The 18,029-nt window shown below is 41.4% G+C and overlaps 1 protein-coding gene across 2 annotated transcripts in view; it reads right to left on the bottom strand.

Moving 5' to 3' along the window:
• SPON1 (spondin 1) overlaps nt 1-18,029 on the bottom strand; it is a 1,249,069-nt gene that overhangs the window by 53,798 nt on the left and 1,177,242 nt on the right. The window contains exon 15 of one of the 2 annotated variants that reach the window (XM_078680877.1): nt 2,018-2,266. In XM_078680877.1, the coding sequence (XP_078537003.1) occupies nt 2,018-2,266 (249 nt within the window). Of the gene's footprint in view, nt 1-2,002; nt 2,267-18,029 lie in introns of both variants that reach the window. The other variant, XM_078680876.1, reaches the window with a different exon arrangement.

Raw genomic sequence — 18,029 nt, 5'->3', positions numbered from 1 at the left:
CAGATCTTTGGACTGGGGTGAATGTGTGACATTGATCCACATTCTGTCCATCATTGTTGTGTTTGCAGGTACCGCTCTAAGTGTACTGGGGATGCTCAGACGTGAGTCCCAGGCACTCCACACCACTGGAATCAAGCTAGCCGGGCTGATGAGAGGTGTTACCTCGAAACCGGGCCGGTCCTCGGATGCTTTTTTCCGTTCTGGGAAGGACATGGCTTTTGTAGTTTGGACTGGACTGTTTCCATGGGGCACAGGGTCAGCGCTGATTTGCATATCGCCATTGTCTAACCCAGAGTGGTGTGGAGTGGAAAAACGATGGATTTGGGCCCAGATCTTTGGACTGGGGTGAATGTGTGACATTGATCCACATTCTGTCCATCATTGTTGTGTTTGCAGGTACCGCTCTAAGTGTACTGGGGATGCTCAGACGTGAGTCCCAGGCACTCCACACCACTGGAATCAAGCTAGCCGGGCTGATGAGAGGTGTTACCTCGAAACCGGGCCGGTCCTCGGATGCTTTTTTCCGTTCTGGGAAGGACATGGCTTTTGTAGTTCGGACTGGACTGTTCCCATGGGGCACAGGGTCAGCGCTGATTTGCATATCGCCATTGTCTAACCCAGGGTGGTGTGGAGTGGAAAAACGATGGATTTGGGCCCAGATCTTTGGACTGGGGTGAATGTGTGACATTGATCCACATTCTGTCCATCATTGTTGTGTATGCAGGTACCGCTCTAAGTGTACTGGGGATGCTCAGACGTGAGTCCCAGGCACTCCACACCACTGGAATCAAGCTAGCCGGGCTGATGAGAGGTGTTACCTCGAAACCGGGCCGGTCCTCGGATGCTTTTTTCCGTTCTGGGAAGGACATGGCTTTTGTAGTTCGGACTGGACTGTTCCCACGGGGCACAGGGTCAGCGCTGATTTGCATATCGCCATTGTCTAACCCAGGGCGGTGTGGAGTGGAAAAACGATGGATTTGGGCCCAGATCTTTGGACTGGGGTGAATGTGTGACATTGATCCACATTCTGTCCATCATTGTTGTGTTTTCAGGCACCGTGCACAACATGCATTTATTGCATTGTGGCGGGTGCTGCTGACAGCACCGCCCGCCACAATGCAATATATGCGGGATGCCACCACTAATTTCCATGGCGGGACCGCCGCACCTATGGCAGTCGGTCCCGTTTCCCGGTTTGGTGGCGGGTGGTCAAAGTCCGCCTGCCATCGTAATAGGCCCCTAAGGAGGTAAATACTGGGTTAGATCAAATCCTAGCTACTCTCACATACACTAAGCACTTCTTAAACCAACAGCTTTGACTGCTGAGGTCCTAGTCTCTTAGTAATTCAATATGTATGCATAAATGTGGGTATATATTTGCTTCTGAGCTTCCACTTTTTTCTACATTGTACAATTTTTCAATTCCAAGACATGGATTTTATAGCATTGCACAGCAGCGGTGAATTTGCTTAAATCCCTATGAAATTGCAGATGCAGCTGAGTTCATCAGACTTGCTGTGACCAACAGTATATCTATATATACAGCTACACAAGTATCAGCCACTGCTGCAACCACTCCCCATTCACTACTGCATCTGATACATCAGCTTCACTCTTTCACTTATCTTCCTTTTCATCATCAGAAAGTTCATCATCACCATCATTCTTATCATTGTCCTTTGCTTACTCAGAGCCCGTCTCACTGTGATAGACTACACTTCCTCCCTCTGATTCTAATCTCCCATCTCGAGCTCTTCTAGGGCCCATATATATGCTCTCTCCATCCCTTCTGCCAAAGTGGTGCGTGCACCACCCGAACAGTTCCTGGGTTGCTGCTTTTATTCTCTCATGCCCATCCATAGCAACTGCATTTGTGCCAATGTTCTGTTTTCTGAACCAATTACTGTAAAGTAATCAATTCTCCTTGAAATATTTCATTTGTATGAATCCAAATGAAATACATATACTGAGTCTCGGATGATGTTACCCATTCAAACGGTACCTGCATACTGCTCACCATCAGATTCTTCTGTTGCGCCTTCACTTCTTCTTTTCTCACGAGCTTCTTTAAATCGCCTTTTTTCTGTACCTGAGCTTTTCAAACATTTTCGTATTCTGCATTTTTTGCGCTGCACAGTTTCTGGACAGGGTGCTCCCCCAAACTGTGGCTCCATGGTTATGATCCTTGTCCTGATCATATGTCCTTTACCACAAGACTTATTGCATTCGGACCACTGGGACCACTCAGTGAGTTCACAGTCGATAGCTGTGAAAACAGAAATGAAGAGTGAGCATCCACCCTCAACAAATAAATACCTATAAGAGAGACAGTCATTGTTTGCGGGAGAATTGAAACAACAAATAGGACAATGCACTTCTCCCTTCTTTACAAAATGTCTGTCACACTGCACAACGCTGACTTGTCATCAAGGGTATTTTGTGTTAAAATACACGTTAAATTTGCCACCTGGCATTACTTAACTTATATGAACTGAGTAGCACCTGTCTAATTCAATTGCGTGCTTGTAGCACTATACAAAGAACACATTTGTTATATTGAGTGATTTTAATTTTCATCTTGATGCTGTCATGGACTCAAACACTATCTCCTTACTTGATACCATGACATTGGCAGGTCTAAGCCAAAGGGTTAAGGGCCCTACACATCAGGCCGGCCATATCTTTGAGAACATTTTTACTAACTATGACTCATTCGAGATTAAGGAGATTCTTTCACTGATCTGGACAGACAATAGTGCTATCATCTTTGAGCTTGATAATTTATTTAGGGGCAACCAAGTCTATCCAATCCGTCAGCTAGATCATACTGCAATTGGAAACAGGTAGACAACAACCAGCTCAATTTCCAGCTCTTACAAACAAAACTACCTCAAAAAGCATAACACGCCTCTATTCGTTTCAATCAATGGCTCACAGCGACTGCCAATAAGATAGCTCCCCTTAAAAAATCCTTGAGCAATAGGATAACTCCATCAGCACTGTGGTTTTCCAACACCCTTAGATAATATTGGAGAATAAACAATGATGAACATGAACTTGTAAAGTATAAAATCCTATTAGCAGATTATAAAAAACTGATACTGTCAGAAAAGGGTTCCTACTTCTCTAATCAAATTAAGGAGGCAGAAAACTCCTCCAAACTGCTCCTTCGGGTGGTGACTAAATTGTCCAAACACCCCCAAAGAAAGGGGAATGATCATTGTCATGCATTCTCATGCATTCTGTAACTCACTTGCACAGCACTTCCAAAGCAAAGTGGAGCAAATCTCTACCACTTTTGATAATGGGTCCATTCGGATACTCCTAATACTATAAGTTCACACCATCCAAGTGCTCCCACCTTAGCAGAATTCAGAGCAGTAACCGTGGATGAGATAACTACTCATATTTTTAAAAATAATTGGGCTCTCCTCAATATCCTCTCCCTCCTATGATATTTAAACAAGCCCCTGAGATCCTTGGACCAAGTTTAACTTCCATTTTTAATTCAATGTTTACAGAAGGTGTTTTCCCTCTATTTGGAAGAGGGCCTCGATTTTGCTCCTTCTGAAAAAATCCAACCTTGATGCGCTTGACCCAGGCAACTATATGCCTATCCCGCGTTTTCCATTTCCAACTAAGGGGTCGATTAGGATCGCGGTTTTCCCGCATCCTCCGGGCCGGCGGAAGCCACCGCCAGCCCGAAGGATGCGGGAAAAACGCTGCGGAGCCTCAAAAGACCCACCGTCCTATTAGGATGGCGGTGGGTCTTGAAATCTGTCCGCAGCTTTTCTGCCGCGGTCGCCTTCCGACCGCGGCGGAAAAGCTTTAACAAGGCTGGCGGTGTCTATCAGACACCGGCAGCCATATTAGGATGTGGAAAAGCAAACGGACCTTCACTTCGGGGGAAGGGGGGTGGGGGGTACCTATAGTACCCCCCTGCATTTGCGTGAACAAAGCAGCAGGCACCGCGCGGTGCCTGCCGCTTTGTGCACGCAAATGCGATGCATGCATCTTTAACATTGCGGCGGGTGCACCCGCCACAATGTTAAAGATAGAGGATGTGACCGCCACCCTGGCGGTCACATCCTAATCTGCACGGAGGGAACGCCGCAGCCCATGCGGGCGTTCCCTCCTCCTCTGGGGTCGCGGACGGACTCAAGTCCGTCCGCGATCCTAATCGACCCCAAAGTTGGTAGAAAAAGTTATGAATAACCAGTTCAAATAATTTGTACATGAGCAGAACTTGCTGGATGAGTCTCAATTTGGATTCCAGGCAGAACATAGCACCAAAACAGCCCTAACAAAGGCCACCGATGAAATAAGAGCAATACTGGATGCAGGGGGCGCTGCGGCTCTTGTCCTGCTGTAAACCATAAGACGCTGCTTAACCATCTGATTTCTCTTGGCATTTCTGGAAAGGCATTGACATTGGTCTCCTCTTTTTTAGCCGATAGGATACAATTAGTTGCCCTGGGCAAGTACACTTCTCCGTCGTTCATGCTCCCATGTGGAGTTCCACAGGGTTCCTCTTTGAGTCCTACGCTCTTCAAAATATATGTATCTGAACTGGTGACATTAATAAGATCTTTTGGGATGGCACTAACATCCTACGCAGATGATACCCAACCGCCAGTAAAAAGATTTAGCAACTGCATGATAGCAGTCAGCTCATGGATGAGATCACACTGCCTTAAGTTGAATTCAGGGAAGACCGAGGAAATATTGTTTGGTATTTACTCCCTCTCCTGGTCTCAGATTTGGTGGCCGGGTGACCTGGGAACAGTAGTAATCCCGGTCCCTAAAGCCAGAAATCTGGGTGTGGTGATAGATGAGAGACTGGACTTTGAAGCTCAAGTCAAGGTAGTTTCATCATCCAGCTTCTTTATACTCAAAGCGATTAAGAAAATCCTACCTCTGATTCCAACCGAAAGCACGAAAACTGTAGTAACATCCTTAGTCCTTCCCAAACTGGATTATTGCAATTGGCTACATCTCTGTATAACCATGAAGCAACTACACAGGCTTAAGATGATCCAAAATGCAGCTGCAAGGCTCCTCCTAGGGGTTCCCACATTTCAGTCAATGGGAAAGCACCTTCAGAGTCTCCATTGGCTACCAATGAAAAGTCGTATTAAGTTCAAGACCCTGTGCATTAGTTCCTGAAGCGGTCACTCTACTGGTACTCTCCAAACAGATGCCTTCGATCACATGTGGCAAAATTGATACTTTCTCAGAGATTTTTTAAATCAAACTGGGGAGGTAGAAGTGTTGTGGTGGGAGCTACAAAGCTCTGGAACACCCTCCCTCTTACTGTCAGAAACCTTCCATCCTTGACATTGTTCAGGAAAGCCATTAAGACCTGGTTGTTCGTTGAATAGTGCTCCAGCTCGCTTCTTGATTGCTAGTGCAAAGACACCATTTGGTATTTGTGCACTGTTTAAATGTATTACATAACATAATGTGCCACTAACACTGTTGAAAGGTCCCAGGTTGGACATGGATTAAGTACAACAGACCTCCTGAGTGTAAAATGTTTCAGCAACGAGGTGACTAAGGAATATGTTTTGGAGATTTCATTATTTGAGCTCCTAAAACCTTAATTACTGCCCACTGCAAAGACAATATGGCTGTAGACCATCTTTCAAAAAGCCTAATATCTGAGAAGGTTTTCTAGCAGCAGAATCCTGCTGCCTTAATGACCATCATTTGCGAAACATACACCAATGATTGTTATATGATGAGAGCGTAGAGAGTTTCCTTCATGATTGGATATCTATGGCTACTTGTTTCGAACAGACCAAAATGTCTAAACCACCCCTCTAAATCTCCAGACATCAACTTATTTGTCATAGCTTCTCTCTCAACAAAATTGGGAATTGAAGAGGGGGAAAATCTAAGGGGAGATGTTAATGTTCCTCCTCTGCAATCTCCACTATGCAAGGGAAGCACGGATGTCTTGACTAGTATGGCGCTACTTTTTTGGGAGAAGGGGAATCAGTTGAAAAGCGTAAAACAGTCCCTGAGACCATGGAACTGACATGGCATCCACTGCCGATGTTTGGGGACACCATGTCTCAATGCAAAACACAGGGAGCACTACATTGTGCGAAGTGGCAGAAAGATCTGTCCAATGAGTTCCAAACCTGCCACATACCGAATTGAACTTCAACTGGGAGATCTGAAAGGTTAATGAGGAAGGTCAGTTGCAACTCAAGCCATCGGCTTGGAGGTTCGAGTTCTCCTGAATATTTATTTATTTATTTGTTTATAAAGTTTTATATAGCCCGAACAGGATCCCGAAAGATATCAGAGCGCTTTACAGTAGCATGAAAGAGAGGACATGAATGAGGTATCAACATCAATTGGGAAAAGGAAAATAATACTATAAACTGATGAATCCAAACAACAAAAGTGGGTAAAAATATACAGTAAAGAGGAGCCATATCAAATATAGGTAACACTGGTGATAGCAACAAAGTCAACCAGTCAAGTGAGCCTAGCCACTTAAGGTAGGAATTTGCTCATCAGAAATCTTTTAGCTTCCATTTTGAACTCTGTCGTCGAGGAGAGTATGCGTACTTCCGGTGGGAGAGAGTTTGATATCTTTAGGGCAGCACCAGAGAAGGATCAGTGACAAGTTCTCTTTTTGCTGAGGCTGAGAGGTTTCAGGAGGTAAGTTGTGGGGCTTCTTGAAGCTCTCCCCCCACAGGATAATTCAAGTTTTTGCGCAAGGTACCTGGGAGTCTTGAACTGGATGGCTTTGTGCACCAGAACTGCAACCTTGAGCTGAATTCGTGCTTCAAAGGGTAGCCAATTGAGAGATTTTAAGACTGGGGGTATGTGCTTGTTTCATTTGGAACCTGTCACCAGTCTAGCCGCGGTGTTCTGAGAGGCCCTTTGTGGAGCCAGGGTGCATTTGGGAAGGCCACAGAGGGTAACTGCCATAGTCTAGCCTTGGCAAGACAAGCGCTTGGACCACCTGCATGAAGTTACTTAGTGAAAGGAAAGGTTTGATATTTCTGAGAGTTCTCATCAAGTGGTTTGCTCCCTTACATACATTGCTGATATGAATATTCATATTCAGGTGCTTGTCCAAGGTAACTCCAAGAGATTTGGCTGAGTCTATGATGATCGGCGTGCAGTTGAGGCCAGTGAGGTGAGTCAGCAAGAGATCTAGTTTGGGGAGGTGGTTTGGAGGGGAGATGAGCAGGAACTCCGTTTGGGAGGTGTTGAGCAGGAGAACATTTTATGTTAACCAATTTTGAGTAGACTTTAGGATAGTGTTGAGTGAGATGATGTTATCCGGGGATTAGATTTTCAAGTATATTTGTGTATCGTCGGCATACATGTGGATGAGAATATTCGTGGAGTTTAGTGAGTTAGCAAGAGGTTTCAAGAAGAGGTTGAATAGGATAGGAGAAAGGTTGGACCCTTGGGGGACCCCCATGAGAATTGGAGAGGGCTGGGAGAGAGAGTGGTTTGCCTTGACTCTTTGTGTTCTGTGATGAAGCAAGGACGAGAACCATTGTAGCACCAGATCGGAGAAACACATTCTGTTTTGCAGGATGGAAAGGAGATTGACATGATTAACCATGTCGAAAGCTGAGGAGAGGTCAAGAAGGATAAGTAGACAGGATTCATTTTGGTCGAGCATTTTCAGAATGTCATCCATAACGTGTGAGAGGGCTGATTTGGTACTGTGCCCCTTCCGAAATTGATGCTGGACAAGAAGTTGATAGTTCTCTATGTGAGCACATAGTTGGGATTGTACACATTTTTCTAGGAGTTTTGCTAGGGTGGGGATGTTGGGAATGGGACGGAAATTATTGAGATCGGATTTATCAGTGTTGTTATTTTTTTTAGATAGGTGATACCTGAGCTGCTTTTAGGCAGTCAGGTATCATGCCGTGAGATAAGGAAGCGTTTACAATCCTAGTCGAGGTGGGGAGAAGAGCGACTTTGATCTCTTTGAAGATGGTCAGAGGAAGCGGGTCACCAAAGTGGTTGGACGGGGTGGTAGACTGAATAATTTTGTAAATGTATTTTTCACTAAATGGGGTAGAGGAGCCCCATGACACATTGTTCTTGGTGTTCATGAAGGTCGGGTGGCACTTTTCGAAGAGGTCAGCGGGTGCGGCGGCAATAGAGGAGGGTAATAGGGCCTTCTTGGAAGCGAGGTCATTGGAGATGAGTCAAGATTTCTCTGTGAGGAAAGCATCAAATTCTTCGCAGGAGGGAGGTTTGCCAGCCGGGTCTAAGAGGTTTGGACCAATAACTGATTGCTGTTTGTCCAATTAGAAAAGCTTCTTGGGGCAGTTTGCCCCTTGGTCTAGTTATAATCTGAAATTGTCAGCCTTGGCTTTCTTGATCTGCTTGTTGTTGAGGCTCCTCATATCTCTAAGACGTTTTAGTTTTAATATGCTCTGCTCTTAGTACTACGAGATGCTGCTCTGCCCAACTGCAGTTTTATGGTCCTTTGTTTTGCTCTTTATACCCACCTAGCAATTTTATTAACGTATGGCCATCTGGTTGGCTGTCCTGACCACTAAAATTTGCACTATCCACTTGGAGATAAAAGGCTTTTGGCTTTCTCTGCCGCAAATAGCTCTCCTCAATTGGATGAGTGAGCCTTTTCTTCCTCATATCATCGATCCTTCATTTCTAGCTACCCAAATGTTGCGCCCACAACCCACAAATTCTGAATTTAAAACGTAACCTCATTTTTAGGGGTTCACGATTAGGATAATGAAAGACTGGGCAAAAACATATATCTCTAAAAAAAATTCCTTGCAGTTTGCATGCAGCTCTTTGATGGCAGTTAATAGCTCAATGTTCTATGGGAGGATTTTGACTTATAAATTGAAAGTAACAAAAGGAGCTCTCTTACTGAAGCAGTTACCCACTGACCTATTTACATTATATGCAATTTGTTATCTGCATGGTACATGTTCTTAGTAGCAGGCATAATAACCCTCTGTGCTACCTTAGGAGGAGTCAAAACTTCCACTAGACAAACCTCCGGTCTCTTTCTAGGAAGACGATTAATCACTGGAGTTGTCTTGACATTTTATTTGATGCCTAAAAATTGCTGGAGGCCAGGAATGGGGCAGCAGGTGCTTTTAAAATGATACTATACTTAAAAAAACTGACATCCCCACCCCACGTCAGCGCCGGGTGCGGTGGCACCGATCGTTCCGCCCTAGACCCAGCCCGTGCCATACTTCTTTATAAATATTCACTTTGAGTGAACCCAGTGCTTCATTTGAGCCAGTGGTTTTAGTGCTTAGCACTGCCACTTAATTGTCAAAACCACACTTATGACACTGCCACGTGGTGGCGCTGCTCATTTAATTTAGAGCTGAGCAGAACATCAGTTGTTTATTAATACAATATACATAAAAACATAATAATACCTACCACCCCTGCCATTCCTTTTGCTTTGGGGACCTGCCATAATCTGAACTGTCACACTTACAGGTGAGAGAGATGGTTAGTAGTTGTTTTGATACCGTCATTGCCAGCGATGATGGGGCAATGGGTGGTGCAAGCTGCAGGGGCATCCTGGTCAGGGCCCTGGCACTTATTATTTTATAAATAAACCATGTATTATATCAGACAACAAATGCAGAAATAATAGAATAGGTTTTCCATAAATCAGGAAACAGTTCAGCTGTGCAGTGCTTGTGAGAGGTAAGAAAGTTAAAATACCGATGACTAAGGACAAACAGTAAATGCCTTGACAAAGGACAAATCAATTCAAGGTAAATCAAGGGAACCTATACAATTCATATAGTATTGCCAGTTTCATCAATGCAACATACAAGTATCAAATAGTCAGCGTGTCTACCCATTATTGATTTTGAGGGGACCCAGACTTTATTAGGACAAGACTGATTAATATACCCTTTTGAGGAATCTTGAGGAGCCCATTAGGGAGAACAAATCACCAAGTACATTGGGAATGGCCAAAAGGCTACCCAATTGTAGCAAGGTCAGAGCTGGAAATGCCTTATAATGTGAGTCTGTGAGGAACAATTTGGGTTTGACCTTCCACGCTAATCCTGGACTCGCTTTGAATCACTCAGATATTTGGTGCTTAGAGTGAGAGTAGGCAGGCCTTCTATCATCGCATCCCTCCTTTTCAACATCTATATGAAGTCCTTACGGGAATTGATCAATGGTTTTCAGTTCACCTGCTATATAACCAGAGCACACACAGATACTTCTTAAATTGGAAAGGTTAGGAGCTTAGATAATGGTAAATAGTAGATTTTATTGCTGTTTCCTAACTATAACCACTTTACTGAAGTAGTAATATGTAAAATGTATTTATATTTTAATATATATTTTGGAAACAGTTTATGGAGACCCACGCTAGTATCTACAAGTACTGCTGTATTTTCAGATGAAAAGGTATATATAATTTTTTTTTACTTACCCTGGACATACATTATATTACTAGAATATAGTGGATTTGTGATTTATTAAATGTAATTTTTTCAAAAAACTTTTAAGGGGGGGAGGCAGTAATTGGTAGGTACTACTGCAGTGCCCCATAGAGTTTTTTTGTAAAGAATGACATATGTGAACATTTGAACATACACTAAAGTACCTTATAATTGTGAAATATAGTGTAGCACAGTGTATTTTTTTAACATATAGATATATATTTTTAATTTTAATTATTGAAGTACTTCCAAGGAAGTACAGTTATATAGAAAACTTAAAATACATTTTAATACTTATTACTACTCAAATTAGGAGGTAAAAGGTAGAGTAAAAATATAAAACCTAATACTTGAATATATATCTAAGGCCTAACCAAAAGTTTAATTAAAACAACATGGCTGTCTCTAACTTTTGTAAAGGGAGACATTAGCCAATTACATAATTCCTTGTCTTGGCACTTTTTTTTACGAAACATTGGGAAAAGCAGGTAATTTACTCTAGCGTTGTTTCTTTCTTTACTCAGATGTTTTGTATAGCATTTCAGTGCACTATATTGACACATCTATGAAGATATTTGACATCTTGAGCACGAGTACAACTTCATTATATACTCGTCTTTTTCTGGATACAGTCATGGCAATGTATGATTTACAAACCGGGGCATGATGGAAACTGGTATGTCAATTTATTATTTACAGGTATGGGCATTTGAAAAACTGTTTCTGCAATGTTTTTTACATGAAGTTGTATTATTGAACCCACCATGGTACTGTATGCTTTACCTGCAGGAGTCTTTGTGGAAACTACAATAACAATGTATGCTTTACAAACGGGGTTATTATGGAAACTTGTATGTCAGTGTGTGGTTTAAATACCAGGGCATTAAAGAGCCTCCCCTGGCCCTGTATGCTATACATACAGAAGCGAGTGTGGAAACTATAATGACAATGTTTACTTTACGTAAAGGGGGAGGAGAAACTGCTGTGGGAGAGTTACGCACTGCCCTAATGTGTCTGTAAAATCAGTTATAAGTAAGCTGCACGTCATAGCACCATGAGCGGTGACTCGAGCATCCTGAAGGCTGACATTCCACTCTCCGAAAGGCAGTGTGCAGACCCCAAGTAGAGTGTGCAGTCACAGCCCATTTATACATCAACAATAATCGGCGACAAGCAGGCCCATTGGGTAGAACTTTGACATATCCAAACAGTACCCTTGGGCACATGGAGTATCATTGTATTTACAGAACCATGGATGATATTAACAGAAACATAAAGTAAAATTGTTAGTACCACGGAGAGCGCAAGTAATATTTTAGACGGCGCAAGTAATATTTTGGACGGGCTCTACCATGACCTTGATCAATCTGATCCGTGTAGACTGGAAAACGAGTTTCTGCATTTTATCATTAAAGTTTGAAACTCAGTAGCTTTGGTTCTCTAGCTGAACCGTTTTAGGCCTTTGTCTTCTTTCATTTCACACATCACTAAATTGAAACATCCCACATTAGACCAAACCAATGACTTCCTCCACTTCATTAAACTACTTTCAATGCATTACTTCCAATATAATTTCTATAGCTCATTCAGGATTTTTAATTAACAATATCTTTTACTTTTGAATTTTTGGAATTTATTGATATATGTTCCATTGATCTTGATGGGGCGGGGATTCGCGAAAAAGAAACCAGCTTGTATCGAGTATCCCTGTAATACGTACTACATTTTAAGTAGTAAATAGTATTAACATGCAGCTACACACCACACATGGGGAATTTGCTTTGCAATATGCATGGAATTAATCCTAACAATATGAAAATAACCACATTTGTAATAATATTGTGTTTGGAACATGTTATGAATGTATTGCATGCCATATTGCATGTATGTGTAGTAAAAAGGCATGACTTGTGTTGCTTTGTCCTAATTATTAATGCTGCTTTCTGCTTATGCTATGCTAGGATAACTGTTAACATGGACTAGAGTTAAGGTGGGTGGTTAACAGTGAAGATTTCATTACCACATTATTAATAAATGTCTGCTTTCTGTTCTTTTAGTAAATGAACGAGTCTCCATTTTGGGTTAAGTTATGCTAACTCTGATGGGTGAAACTTGAAGTGCGCATGAACCATGTGACTGAGTGGCTGAAAATGCTGAAAGAGCATCACACAGTGAAGGACATGACACTTGACGTGCAGGCAACTCCAGTCACTTCGTGTGAAAATCCACAAAATGATGAATGTAATAAAAGTTGTCCTTAAGTCGATACTTTCACCTCATGTGAGAATAGGGATGTATACCGAATATGTGGGAACGAAAAGTCTGACAATGGGGCTAGGCAAAGAAGTATGACTTAATGATAGGGTGATCATCCGCCTCACTATTTGACCAATCCCTTAACTAGAAAGGGTGATTTTAGCAACTTTAGTGGGATGGAATCTGTATGGGAAGGGTATAAAGAATAGGTGATTTATGGGCGGGGTTTGAAGCGAGGGCAGCAGATGCGGCTGCTGCATTAGGCGTGAGGAGAGAAAGGGTGTGCTGCTGATTGTCGGGTTGCAGAGAAGACTAGCTGTTCCAATCCTATCCTTATCCTGATCTTTGAGTCTTTGATCCCTGACTCTTTGTTTTGGGGTCCCCGCCACTATCTCGGCCTGGGTAGTGGTTTTCCTTGTTCTTATTTCTTGGGTTGGTATTTTTGATAATTCAAAGTTATTATCCTTGATCTTTTGTCTCTCCATCTATCCTTCCGAAATGAATATTGATTTATGCATATGTCTGATGTCTCTTTATCTATCGCCTCCATCAAACTTATGTTTCTTGAGATTGATTACTTGCAGGTGGTTAAGTGTGTATTTTCTCTCATAAGGTATTTTCTTTCCATTAATGCATTTTGAGTTATATAACATTTATTATCATGTAAACAAAGTTTCTGTGGTTATTTTAGACTGGCAATGTTTTGAATAGATGTTGCCTTCAATCTTTCGGCTAATTGGTCCATCAACCAAAAAGATGGAAACTTGAACGATAGGCTATGTTGAGAATAAGGAGAACTATCCAATTATTGAACTACTGACCATGAAATGGTATTGAATTTGTAAACTTGACACCAGCACAACAGGGACTTGGGTGTGTGTGTATGGGCCAAAATAGATTAGATAATTAAGGGCCAGATGTAGGTGGCTATTTACCGGCCGGTAACGGCCGATTTCGTACGTTACCGACCGGTAAATGGGTTATTGGGATGTAGGGGGCCAATTTTACCGAATCAGTAAATTTACCGAATCGGTAACTTCTAGATGTAGGTGGGACTCTTCTGAGTCCCAAAGGCCTTACAGATTCGGTATTTTACCACCCAATCCACTTGGGTGGTAAAATACCGAATCCAGGTGTGCATGCACATGTGTGCATGCACACCTATGCCATGTGACAGACAGACATGCCCTTAGGGCACACATGCCTGTATTTGGGGTGCTAGAGGGTGTCAAAGTGACACCCCCTGCACCCTTGCTGGAATCGGTATTTACCGAATCGGTAAATACCGATTCGGTAATGCCCATTGATTCCTATGGGCTTCAATGCCCATAGGAATCAATGGGCATTACCGAATCAGAATTTACAGAATCGGTAAATACCGAATCTTAACGATTCGGTATTTACCGATTCTGTAATACCTACATCCCCCCCTCTATTTTACCACTTCTTAAATACAGAATCGGTTAAATTCGGTATTTAAGAAGTGGTAAAATGAAATTACCTATATCCAGGCCTCAGTGTTTATCCGTATCCAAATTTTTGGGTCCGCGCTGGATCAGTTTCTTGATAGCAGAGGATGGTTTAATTATTGATTAATTGGGTAATGGTTATTGAATATTCACTATATGTATTAACGTAAAGAGTTAGTGTTTTCGTTTATATGTTGTCCAGAAGTACAGGTACAAGAGAAGCCTTAGGAATCCCTGGAAGGAATTGGAAAAGTGTGGTAAAGAAAACACACTGCAGAAGTACTTTGTCTGTTGTGATAATACTGAAAAGCTAGGTAGGGCTTTCGGTATTATTTTTAGGGAAATTTCTGTGTGAAAGAAGAAAGTTTGTAATAGTGAAGGGTCACTGTCTTTGAAACTCTGGTATAGGAAGCCGAGAACAGTAACAGGACAACCCTCTTTGTATGTCAAGAGGCCCTCTTGTGATACCTTGATGCGATCTTGAGAAGAGTAGATAGGTCATTCTGGAGCTTGACAGAGAAGTAAGATAATGCTGGTCGTTATTATTGCTTGCAATGTAAGAACATCTCTTTGAAAAGTGAAGACTATCTCTTTATTTAGTGGAGTAGACGAAGTAGCATTGTCATTTTATGTTGTTACTAACAGAATTTTGATAAAGACAATTTTAGAAACATATCACTGTGAACCTTTGTAGAGGGAGGGTTAGTAGCAGGAGTGATACTGACGTAACGAGGTGCTGCGCTGGTATTGGAGAATACTGTGTAAATACAAAGCGAGACAGGTGAATGAGTTTAGATAGCGCTGGGAAGATACACAAGTGTGGATCAATATTTGTCCGAACTCTAAGGATAAGGTCCCAGTCACCTACCAGAGACCAAACAATGTGATAAGAGGAGCCAATCACTATTGTAAAACAGACACACAATAATATATCCTGAGCTCGATAGGCTGAAAAAAGACAACAATTATTTAGTCCATCAAATTCAATCCAAGAAAGTAGTAGTCTTTTATATCTTCTTCATTTATTTCCAATTTGATCAGGAAAGAGACTTCAATCTTCACCCAGATAACAAAACAAAAAAGCCGTTGCCAACACGTGTTTCGTCTTGGTATGGTAACCAATGACTTCTTCAGGGCTGAAATAGTTACAATAGAAGCAATCATATATCTAATAAACTATATAAACATATATCAAACATTAAGACCACACCTAAAATGATAAATATCATACAAAGTGGCTGTAATTGTGAGTACGGATCCTCAATTGAGCCCTACCCCAATTAAGCAGGTCTCCAATATTGACTATATTCCCACAATTGTTTATATATTAAGACAATTGAATTCTATATTATTCAGACAGCCTTATTACTGTAGACATACAAGATTAGTCAACCATATTTCTCATTGGTAATTATACCACAACAGTATGATACAATCATGTAACATACACTGGAGGTTAACACATAGGCAGCATAGAGAAAAGAAATAAGGAGCAGAAAAAACCACACCCAAAGCGTGAGCAGACGGATGAACCGAAATGATCCCAATAAAGAACAAACCAATAAATATCCAAAATCACAACACCCATAGTATACCAGTGTACATAAAACAACGGTTGATAGAAACCAAGGTACGGGTATGTTAGTATTATTCGCTCACCTATGGCTAAGGTAAAATCGGGTCATAAACGGAAGCTTAAGTTTATACTGATCCACCGCTTTCACCAGTGTAATCTAAAATAAACAGGGATTTATGAGTCAAACTAATGACTATGTCATATATAATTCGATAATCGAGCAACACTGGTAATTATTAGTTGTCGCATCCACGTGCAAAAATTATAAGAGACACTCACTAGAGAAGGTTGTTATCCACGCTTTCGCTGGGCGTTGAACAATTTGCTAGTCAAAGGCGGAGATCCGCCGATTTCCATAGAAAATGTGTATCAAACTCACAATGAGTATAATTTTCGTGTTGTTAAACACGTGGTACCCTAGAGAGAATGCATATGTATTAGTCCTGATTCTATTTTTATAACCAGATATAGTTGTATCAATTAAAAGTATACCAAAAATTATTGTATTTTTACATTTAAAAAAAACGGAGTTGTTATCCTATCCATTTTACGCTAGTGAATCTATTTGAGTAAAAACGACTAATTAAACTAGTCCATTAATTATCATGACAAACACTTCCAGTTTGTAGTTATTTATAAATAATCGATATCCACATCAAAGTCAGTGTGATAATCGAAATTCAATGTCAAGGCGAATTAAAAGCTAAAATAACCAGTCCTTATCTCAAAGTTTAAGGAGAAAGAGAAAGTCTGGCGTCATTTCATTACCTCCGAGTGCAGAGAATACTGTGTAAACAAGCAAGGCTTGGGTCCTTAACAGCCTGGACTGGACCACTAAAATGATAGAAAACAAACAAGGTGTCCAGGAACACTGCTATAACTAAGTCTAAAGGATCTTCAGACCAACAATTCTAAAGTTCACTAGCTTTATTCAGCCTAGTTTGAATTTTGCACAAAGACATTCTAAATTTATTGTCCATGTCTTAGAAAGGGCACCACATTATTAGGTTACACAATGTCCAAATTGTTGGTCTAAGGTTCCTTTAGACTTGGGTATAACGGTATTGAAGAACACAGCGAGTGTGTATCAGATTGTAAATGAAGGGTAAGTAACAGGAGTAATACTGACATCACAAAGCGCCACACTGGCATTGGTCAGACAGCAGGGTGAGTGGAGTGTTGATTGGGCGACTAGTGTGAGACGCGCTGACATTGGACAAGACTGAAAATACATAGTTTATTGAGATTGATTAGTTGGTGTGAGATGCGCTGGGATAGGATAAAAATTTACAACTGGAAAAAGGAAAAATATGGACAGGTTTTGGTATTTTGATCGAGTAGTAAGTCACGAATAGAAATAGTCTGAAGATGGATTTGTGGAAGAAACTAAAGAATCTTTTTAATAAGGACAGGCCGGTTCTGACAAGAGAGGGAATTCCTATTCTGCCTCCGAAAACACCAGCATCTTATATGATGATGGAGCGAGGATATCATACGTGTGTATGGTTAGAAAACATAATGAAATATACAAAGGATAATGGAGTATTAGCCTTTCCTGAGTTTAGTATGTCTAACATAAGGAGTCTACAAAATTTGAGAGACAAAATGAATTCCTTGGAGCCAAATCCTAGACTCACACATTATGAAGCATTGGAAGAGTGGGAAGCAGAAGCATTTGATAAAGAGAAGGATAGAGGAGGTCGAAGGAATAGAAGATTTTTCACAGGTTACCCATTTGAGATGGGAGAGGATCAAATGAAAAGATGGAGAAAATCTAAAGTTTTTGCAGGGTTATACCCAGTTTTGAGTAGAGAGTCAAACAGGAGCTAAATGTAAGGAAACATTGAAAAATCTGGAGGAGTCTAGGGAGGGTTTGGATGAAAGTGATGATGAATTATTAGAAGAAATGATGATAAAAAAGACCTCTGCCTTATGAAGAAAATTCAGAGGGGTTGCCGCCAAGTATCCGCAAACAGTAAATGTAACCCCATTAACTCCTCAAGTCACTAAATTAGCTAAACAAGTAAGAGAGAGTGAAGTAAGTCTGTTGAATAAGGTTAGAATGGAACAAGTACAGAAACTGAATCAACTGAATTTGAATGCGGAAGCCCTGACAGTACCCGTGACTATTGGTCCTGTGGTCCCATTATTTGGGGAGAATTTAAATTTACAGAAAACACCTACCTTAGTAGTCCCAAGAATTAGTGTGAGGAGTAACATAGTGAACAATGAGCATCAAAGTGGACCTAATAATACTTTGCTGGATCTACCAGTTGG

The sequence above is a fragment of the Lissotriton helveticus genome, chromosome 3_1 (assembly GCF_964261635.1).
Source record: "Lissotriton helveticus chromosome 3_1, aLisHel1.1, whole genome shotgun sequence".
In the NCBI taxonomy this organism is placed as follows: domain Eukaryota; kingdom Metazoa; phylum Chordata; class Amphibia; order Caudata; family Salamandridae; genus Lissotriton; species Lissotriton helveticus.
This window is presented reverse-complemented; position numbering and strand designations above follow the sequence as displayed.